This window comes from Chionomys nivalis, chromosome 21, assembly GCF_950005125.1.
Source record: "Chionomys nivalis chromosome 21, mChiNiv1.1, whole genome shotgun sequence".
Taxonomy (NCBI): Eukaryota; Metazoa; Chordata; class Mammalia; order Rodentia; family Cricetidae; genus Chionomys; species Chionomys nivalis.
The window spans coordinates 42,140,205-42,149,171 of record NC_080106.1 but is presented as its reverse complement, the minus strand read 5'-3'; the positions used below and the strand labels follow the sequence as shown (position 1 = coordinate 42,149,171).

General features: G+C 51.7%; 1 protein-coding gene across 3 annotated transcripts; it reads left to right on the top strand.

Annotated features, from left to right (window-relative positions):
- Window positions 1–313: 313 nt before the first annotated feature.
- Ddx39a (DExD-box helicase 39A) lies at window positions 314–8,727 on the top strand. Of its 3 annotated transcripts, XM_057753294.1 has the most exons (12): window positions 314–441; window positions 1,845–2,017; window positions 4,930–5,141; window positions 5,303–5,430; window positions 6,084–6,176; window positions 6,478–6,661; window positions 7,286–7,404; window positions 7,698–7,829; window positions 7,911–8,020; window positions 8,102–8,246; window positions 8,342–8,489; window positions 8,579–8,727. In XM_057753294.1, the coding sequence occupies exons 3-12, from the start codon at window positions 4,934–4,936 to the stop codon at window positions 8,593–8,595; spliced, it is 1,284 nt and encodes a 427-aa protein (XP_057609277.1). In that variant the 5' UTR covers window positions 314–441; window positions 1,845–2,017; window positions 4,930–4,933; the 3' UTR covers window positions 8,596–8,727. The 3 variants fall into 3 exon arrangements, with proteins under 3 accessions (XP_057609277.1, XP_057609276.1, XP_057609278.1); XM_057753293.1 differs by lacking the exon at window positions 1,845–2,017 and having other exon boundaries at window positions 315–441; XM_057753295.1 differs by lacking the exons at window positions 314–441; window positions 1,845–2,017; window positions 4,930–5,141; window positions 5,303–5,430; window positions 6,084–6,176 and adding an exon at window positions 7,008–7,068 and having other exon boundaries at window positions 6,488–6,661.
- The last annotated feature ends 240 nt before the right edge of the window (window positions 8,728–8,967 follow it).

Below are 8,967 nucleotides of genomic sequence, written 5' to 3'. Positions count from 1 at the left end.
ACCGATGAACCAGTCAGAAAGCCCACGACAGCCAGGAAACTACACTTTAAAAGGGTGGGGCACAAGCATGGGCAATTAACAGGCCGTTGCCAGTACTAAATATGGCAGCATCCACTCAGGGCTCAACTCACCTCACGTGACAGGGCGGAGCTTACGATCAGCTCAGCCCACCCCCACCCAGACACGCCCACTTCTGGATTGCCCAATGAACCTGAGTTTTTTCAGGCACGCCCTTTCGTCCCTTCCACCAATAGCCGGCCGACAGCGTCCTTATAATCCAATCGTCATTTCCCTCCTCCGTTGAGTGATAAGCCAGCAGCCCAGTGAGCGGGACTCGAGTCGGGTTCCAGACAGGAAGCGTTGCAGCTCGCGTTCAGAGGCGCGACGTACAAGCCGACGGGCGGTTCTCTTCGCAGCTCGCGGAGGCGAACCGGGCGACAGGTAAGTGGTGGGTTCCGAGCTCGGGCCGCGGTGCGGGGCTGTGGGTTTGCTGAAGCGGACGTCGCGGTGCAGCGGGAGGAGCCGGCGCGAGGCGGCTGGGCGGTTAGGCACCCACCTCGATTTGGCAGCCGTTGGGGTCCCTTGCGCATGCGCCAGGGGCGGGCCAGCCGTTAGTGCGTCGGCTTCCGGGAGCGATGTCAGGGCTGCACCCCGACACCCGCCTGTGTATAGTGGCGGGATCGAGGCAGAGGGCGGCTTCACGCTGGAGTTCGGGACGACCCAGGCTTCGGCTTCACGAGTTTGCAGTCACCTCCCTCCCATGTGGTTCTGCCGCTCCCCCGGCCGGCGTGATTCTTCCCCCGGGGTCGCTTTCCGCGTGTGAGCCGGTCCAGCCCGGTTGCAGCTCAGCTTCCCTGGACCTGATTGGAACTTGTTTGGGGCAACCACTTCCTGGGTTCACTTCTTTCATTTTCTGCCCCTGATGGAACCGAGGCCTGTTGCATTTGGGGGTATCCGCTCCAAGTAGCACCCCAACCCGTTCCTGGAACATTTGGTGTATCACATCTCGTTTTTCGAGACAGGATCTCTCTACAAAGTTCTAGAATTCATTATGAAGACCAGGTCAGCCTCGAACTCACTGAGATCCACTTGCATCTGCCTCCAGAACTCTGGGATTAAAGACGTGTGCCACTTGGTCCCTCTTCACATTTGTTCCTTAAATAGCACAAGAAACGTTTTTAGAGCTATACTGCCTAAAAACAGTGAGGGGCCATAAGATAGGTTCTCGTGAGGCCGAGGCTGTCTTTAAACTTTTAATTTGTGTGTCTGTGTGAACGAGTTACTTGTGCGCAGGTGCTCCTGGAAGCCGGAAGAGGGAATCGAACTTCCTGTACCTGGAGTTAGAACGTGGTTGTTAGAGTAGGTTGAAAAGTTAGGTTGAGAACCCTAACTCAGGTTGTCTGAAAGCAGCATTTTAACCGCTCCGCCCCCTCACCTGGCTAGTCTTGAACTCTTAAGATTTTTGTTGTCCTCATTGAGACAGGATCTCACTCTGTAGCCTTTGCTGGCCGGGAACTCACGGGGTTCTGCAGGCCCCAGCCTCAGGCATTTTTTAAAGTTCATTTTAAATCCCTGCGGCTGTGGCACAAGCCTTTAATCCCAGCACTTGGGAGGCAGAGGCAGGCTGATCTCTGAGTTCGAGGCCAGCCTGGTCTACAAGAGTTGGTTCCAGAACAGGCTCTGAAAACCCTCAGGGGAGTGGGGAAAGAAAGTTAATTTAATATATGCTTGGCATTGCTTAGAAATTTAAGCACACATGCCCTGGGCTGCCTAGCCTAGCTGTCTGCTTTAGTCCTGACGCCCGGGTCTGGTACTTTAGTGACTGATAAACTTTTTTTTTGAAGATTTTATTATGTATACAGTGTTCTGTCTGCACACTAGAAGAGGACACCAGATCTCATTACAGATGGTTGTGAGCTGCCATGTGGTTGCTGGTACTTGAACTCAGGACCCTACAAGAGCGGCCAGTGCTCTTAACCTGGCAGTGCTCTCCAGCCCCCACTGATAACCTTTGAAGGTATTTTTATTTTGTGTATGTGTGTAGATCAGGGCCATTTGTTCTCCGCTATGTGGAGTTTGGGGAATTGTACCTTTACCTACTGGGTAGTAACCTTTCTTGATGGGCAAATGTCCTGGAACTCACAGAGATCCTGCCTCTTCCTCTTGACAACTGGGATCAAAGGTGTGTGCCACCACACCTAGCTGAGGAGAGCTTTTTTAAATTGATGCTAAAAGGAAGTACACGTCTGAAGAATAAGCAACCGACTAAGTGTGCCTTGGAGAGGGGAGGTCATGACCGTGTGCAGGCAGCAGCTGCAGTAGTGTAAGGTGTGGGGGGGGTTGTTGTTGAGATAGGATCTCACTGCGGTCCTGGCTGTGTAGACAAGGCTGGCCTGGAACTCACAGAGATCTGCTTGCTTCTGTCCTAAGTGCTAGAATTAAGGATGTGTGCTACCACCTGGCATTATGAAAGTGTTTTATTTGATGGTGGTGGTGACCAACACCTTTAATCCCGGCACTTGGGAGTAGGAGGAGGATCTCTGAGTGTACAGAGGAGTTCCTGGACAGCTAGGGCTACACAGAGAAGCCCTGTCACAAAAAAGAAAGAAAAAATGAAGCATTGGTTTATGTTGCATTGTGGATGCGCATTGAGAACAGTGCAGAATGAAGGATTGAAGAAGTGAAAGGCCACATGATGCGGTCTGAATCTGTTTATAGAAAATGTCCAGGAAAAGCTAGTCTTCAGAGATTAGAAGCAGATTAGTGGTTCTGGGAGGTAGGTGGTGGCTAAAGGGTAGAGGTAGTTTCACTTTGTGGTTGGGGATGGAGTCCGGGACCTCTCACATGCTCCGCATCTACCCCTGAGCCACACTTCAGTTTATTCATTTTATTTTCTGTGAACGTTTTGCCTGAATACGTTTATATTTACTGAGGGCATGCTTTATGACTGGAGGTCAGAGAGGATATTGGGTCTCCTGGAACAGGAGTAAACCATGTGGGTGCTGGGAATTGAACCCCAGTCTTCTGAAACTTAACCACTGAGCCATCTCTCCAGTCCATCAGGTTCTCTCTTATAAAGGTGGTGGCGTATGTTAGAGTTGACTGTGCTGATGCCGACATGTTTGACGACTCCTAAATTATGTACTTTGGAGAATTGTATAGCATTTGACTGTTTCAGTAAAGCTGTTCCAATTTTAAATAAAAAAGGCCTTCACCTTGGCGCCAGCATGGTTTCCTATGTGAGAAGTGACTAGGTAGACATGACTAAATTTGGTGAGTGAGTGGGCTTGCTGGACGGGATTTGCTGCTCACTCAAGACTGTCTCTGAGAATGGAATAACTTTCTGAGATGGATGTGGCCTCGAGGAGAAACAGAAATCTTTGCCCTAGGCCATTTGAGTTCAACTCCTAAGGGTATGGGAAGATAACTGAGAACTGGTCTGGAGTGGAAAGGCATATGACCAGAAACAGAGTTGGGACCTTAGCATAGACATGGCTGAATTTGGATAAAGTCAGAGGGAAGAAAGAGGGCCAGAAGTGGGTCTAGAACGTTAGCTTAGCGTCTGACCTCACAGACCAGGGACAACAGTAGATGAGCCTGGCTGGTATATGCCTTTTACTTGGCATTTGAGGAATTAATGAAGTGAGCGGGGAGCTTGTCCCCTGTGAATTCCATTTAGCATCTCAGCTGGCTGGCTTTCTTGCTTGCCTGGCCCAATGGGAACCCTTTTCATAAAAGCACTTAATGATTCCCCTGTGTTGACCACAAACAGCCAGGGTGGGGTGGGCAGGGCAGGGCAGATGCTGCCTGTTCCCTTGCCACCATTCCTTTCTCAGCACCCAGGCAGCCACAACTGCAGGTCCTAGGTCTTGCTTCATTCAGATGCTGGGAGGTCCTTGGAGGGGATGGGTCTGAGGAGCCTTAATTGTGCTGAAATTTGAATGTCAGGGAGGGCACATTAATCAGGCAAGGTGGTGTCTGCCTGTAATTCAGAAACTTGTAAGGCAAAGACAGGAGGATCACTGCAAGTTCTGGACCAGCCTATATAGTAAGATCTTTTGTATTTTTTAAAGATTTATTTATTTATTATATATACAATATTCTGTCTGCATGTTTGCCTGCACACAGAAGAGGGCATCAGATCTCATAGCCGGTTGTGAGCCACCATGTGGTTGCTGGAAAATCAGTCAGTGCTCTTAACCTCTGAGCCATCTCTCCAGCCTATTAAGATCTTTTAAAAAACAAAACAAAAACCTCACAAAGAAAGGGAGGAATTCCTCAGTTAGTAAAATGCTTGTCAAGGAGACACAAACCCCAGCATGATATTAAAAAAGGAAAAAAGTGAGGTAGCACACACCTGTAATCCCAACACTTGGGAGGCAGAGGCATTCAGATTCCTATGACTTTGAGGCCAGCCTGGTTTACATAGCAAGTCTCGGACAGCCAGGGTGATGTAGTGAGATCTGTTTCAAAAACAAAAGTGTGTGCAGAGACTTAGGAGCAGGGCATCCTTGGGGTGGAAGGATGGTCTGATGAGATGAAGAAGGGGGAAGGAATCAGAGGCCGGGCCAGGAGGTGTGATCACTATCACGTATTTTATCTGTGGTGTTGGGGACAGAACCTGCTAGGTAAGTGCTCTATCACTGGGCCTCATCCCCAGCTGTAATGTGGGATTGGTATTCCACGGAAGACCTTAGCATGCTTGACGGTAGTGGCATTGGATGGGGGAGTGCGGTGTGTAGCCGATGAGAGGTTGCTGGGAGGGTGGTAAGGGGCAATATAGGCCAAAGTGGGAGGCACTGTGCAGGCGCACCACTGAGCTCTGCCTGCTTACAGGGTTTGCCTGCCAACCCCTTTCCTGACCTGCCTGCTCTACCAAGTGGGTTTTCCTGCCTGCATCTCAGCTGCATCTCTGCCTTCTGTTCTCAGTGCCATGGCAGAACAAGATGTGGAAAATGAGCTTTTGGACTATGATGAAGATGAAGAGCCCCAAGCACCTCAGGAGAGCACTCCAGCTCCCCCAAAGAAAGATGTCAAAGGGTCTTATGTGTCCATTCACAGTTCCGGTTTCCGGGACTTTCTGCTGAAGCCGGAGCTCCTGAGAGCCATAGTTGACTGTGGCTTTGAGCATCCTTCAGAGGGTATGTTTCCCTGGTGTCACCCCCCTCCCAGCCACACCCGCCCCACGAGTCAGTTATCAGCAGCCCCTGTGCAAGCAGGTGGCTGGGACCTGACCTCTGCCAGAGGAGTGTGCAGGGAGGCAGCATCCAGTCTCTTACTCATTTACCCTTTTCTTCCTCAGTCCAGCATGAGTGTATTCCCCAGGCCATTCTGGGTATGGATGTCCTGTGCCAGGCCAAGTCTGGGATGGGTAAGACAGCTGTGTTTGTGCTGGCCACCCTGCAGCAGATCGAGCCCATCAATGGCCAGGTAGGGGTGTGGGTTCCTTTCTGGGCTGGGATCCCATGTGTGCAGCTTTGGGTGTCATGAAACTTTCATAGTCTCTGTGTACTTTTGATTTTAAGCTGGGGATTGAAACTATAGTGACAGTAACAGTCCCCAGTGTTATGCAGGTGTTCTAATACCACCATTGTAGGTCAACTACAAGGTCTTAAGAGTTATACTTGAGTCCAGGATAGGAAGCTGAGGCAGGATTGAGAGTTTCAAGCTACGGGAAGACTCTGTTTAACAAAGAATGTCAGGTTGGGGTGTGCTGGAGTTTGACTGTAGAGCTCTTGAGTGGCATGTGTGAGGCCTTGGTGTGTATCCCTGGATGGGTGGGTGTCTTTTCAGGGCATGTCATAAGTGTGGTGAGGGCTATGCTGTGGGCGGGCGAGAAGACATGCCATCCTGGGGTAACCCTTTCGTTGCTACCTTTCTCTGTTCCTGGCCTCTTGAGGGAAACAGGCTTTAGTTGCCGTGAGAGAGTCTGAGGAGGATAGTAGGCTTAAGGAGAAGGTGGAGATAGATGTTCGGGCCTTCAAGCAGCTTGTGTGGAAGGAACTATCGTAATAGGCACACCGTGTGTTGGGGTGGATGGGTGTGGATTCTGGGAAAGCATGTGTTTCTTGCCTACTCTACAGGTATCAGTACTGGTCATGTGCCATACAAGGGAGCTGGCCTTCCAGATCAGCAAGGAATATGAGCGCTTCTCTAAGTACATGCCCAGCGTTAAGGTAAGCCTCCTCAGGTGCTGTGTTGGGTCATGCTGGCCTCAGCTCCAGCCCAAGTGGCATTTATCAAGCTTAAGGTCAGTGGTAATCTGTGTTTCTCAAGTCTAATGAATTGTGCCCAGCCTCCTCCACAGGCTTGTGCTGGTCCCAGGTGTCTCTTTTCATCAGAGCTAGCCCCTCAGGCTGCCTGGGTTTTGAGAGAGTGGGGCTGCTGTAGCAGATGCCCCCAGGGATGGGTGGAGCCTATGTCGCAAAGATCGCTGATCCCAGAAAGATGAAAACAGCTCCTTTTCTGTCCCCATAGGTATCTGTGTTCTTTGGGGGCCTCTCCATTAAGAAGGATGAAGATGTGTTGAAGAAGAACTGTCCCCATGTTGTGGTGGGGACACCAGGCCGGATCCTGGCACTTGTACGGAGCAGGAGCCTCAACCTAAGGAATGTGAAGCACTTTGTGCTGGATGAGTGTGACAAGATGCTGGAACAGCTGGGTGAGCATCCCACTGGCCTGCCCAGCCAGTTCCCCACTCAGAGTCACGGCAGTTTTCTAGGGGGCCTGATGGATGGGACAGTGGGGTCACATGGGTGGCCAGAACTCAGGGCTCCTGGGAGAAGCCTAAGGGAATGTCCAATGTTGACAGAGTATGCGCTGCTTCTGAGCCCAAGTTGAGTGGAGCCATAGGCCCCATGAGTTGCCATCCCTTTAGGACATGTAGGCATACCCAGGGGATCTGGAGGAATAGTGTGGCCTCTGCCACCCATCGGGGGCTGGGAGAGATGGGCATGTGTCCTGGGAAGCCACTGCAGCTCTCACGCCAGCGGGTGTCTCTGCCTCAGGCTCCCTTTCCCGAAGCATGGCTCAAGGCGCACTGGCAGAGCCGCTCCATGCTGGCAGCGAGTAAGTGGACCGCGGCTCCTCCCATGCCTGCGCTCCCGCACGCCCGCCCATCCGAGCCCAGCCCCTCAGGCAGCGGGGGACACCCCTGGGCCCACTCCACCATGGCCATGGTGCCAATGTTCTCTGGCCCAGGTTGGGGAGGGCTGGTTCCTCTCTGGTGTGGGTCTGCTCAGTCAGACAGGACACTCAGCTTGTTGTATGTTGGCATCCCATCCAGACATGCGTCGGGACGTGCAAGAGATCTTTCGCCTGACACCCCATGAAAAGCAGTGCATGATGTTCAGCGCCACCCTGAGCAAGGAGATCCGGCCAGTCTGCAGGAAGTTCATGCAGGATGTGAGTGGCCAACAACTGAGGGCAGCAGCTTTGGCTCTCCCGGGCCCTGAGCCACTCCACGACACACCAGCCTCACTTCCCCTGGTTTGTCAGACTAGGAGCTGAGTGGTCTGCACCCGAGCCAGAGCAGAGCTTACATCTGGCTTTTGGGAGGGAATTGTTTACTGAGGTTGGATGCAACAGGCCCTCTGGAAGTCATCACTACAGAGGAACTGTTCCCTGGAAGGTTCCGGGCACATGAGATGCCCAGAAGTGAGCCCTACTTGCTTCTTCCTGCTTCCTTTCCAATACAGCCCATGGAGGTGTTTGTGGATGACGAGACCAAGCTCACACTGCACGGCCTACAGCAGTACTATGTCAAGCTCAAGGACAGCGAGAAGAACCGGAAACTCTTTGACCTCCTTGACGTCCTAGAGTTTAACCAGGTGATGTTCCTACTTGCCCACACCAAGATCTGGGACCATGGGTGATTCTCCATGGGCCTAACTAGCATTCTCTTTCTTGAGGTGGTGATCTTTGTCAAGTCTGTGCAACGCTGCATGGCCCTGGCCCAGCTCCTAGTGGAACAGAACTTCCCAGCCATTGCCATTCACCGAGGCATGCCCCAGGAGGAGCGGTGAGTGCATGATGTCCACCGTGGCCAAGGGTGCCCCTGGGACCCACCTGTGTTTGATGCCTCTGTTTGTCCCCACTCTAGCCTGTCCCGCTACCAGCAGTTCAAGGACTTCCAGCGGCGCATCCTGGTAGCTACCAATCTGTTTGGTAGAGGTATGGACATTGAGCGAGTGAACATTGTCTTCAACTATGACATGCCAGAGGACTCAGACACCTACCTTCACCGGGTGAGTGAGTGCCCCCTCCCAGTGTGGGTGGATCAGGGCCCCTCCCTTTCTCAGATCTTGAAGAGTGCCTGTCTGCTGACCCCATCTCCCTGCAGGTGGCTCGTGCTGGTCGCTTTGGTACTAAAGGCCTGGCGGTCACTTTTGTATCTGATGAGAATGATGCCAAAATCCTCAATGATGTTCAGGACCGGTTTGAAGTGAATGTGGCAGAGCTTCCAGAAGAAATAGATATCTCTACATACAGTAAGTTGCTAGGGCCTTCTGGGCACAGGAGAGCTGGGCTTCCAGAGCAAGGCCCCTCCTCCCTCACTGCCTCACTCTTGTCTTTACAGTTGAACAGAGCCGATAACCATACGTGTAACCAAGGACCACGGCCACCTTTCCCACCTGCTGCTCCAGATCCTCTTCCTAGATAATAGATGGGTGTATCTTTTTATTGTTCCAAAGCTGTAGTTATGTAAGAATAAAGTTTTATTGTGGACGCCTGGCTCCCGACCATCTTTCTTCTCTTGGTCAGCATTTCATGGACTTGAAGGCCAAGCAAGCACCTCTACCAACAAACATGCCACCTGTTTTGCATCAGGATATTTAATTTTATGTGTCAACATTGAGAGGTTTACAGGTTTAAAAATGTTACAAAACATAACCTTTATAACAATGAGACCCTTCTGCCCTGGATGAGGGACAGCTGGGCCTCTGTACCGTGAGCCTCAGCAGCAGG

Bases quoted from the DNA above. Each gene is read 5' to 3' on its own strand.
- Ddx39a (XM_057753294.1), top strand. From the start codon at position 4,934: ATGGCAGAACAAGATGTGGAAAATGAGCTTTTGGACTATGATGAAGAT. The intron at 5,142-5,302 runs GTATGTTTCCCT...TTTCTTCCTCAG, and splicing joins CTTTGAGCATCCTTCAGAGG to TCCAGCATGAGTGTATTCCC. The intron at 7,405-7,697 runs GTGAGTGGCCAA...TTTCCAATACAG, and splicing joins GCAGGAAGTTCATGCAGGAT to CCCATGGAGGTGTTTGTGGA.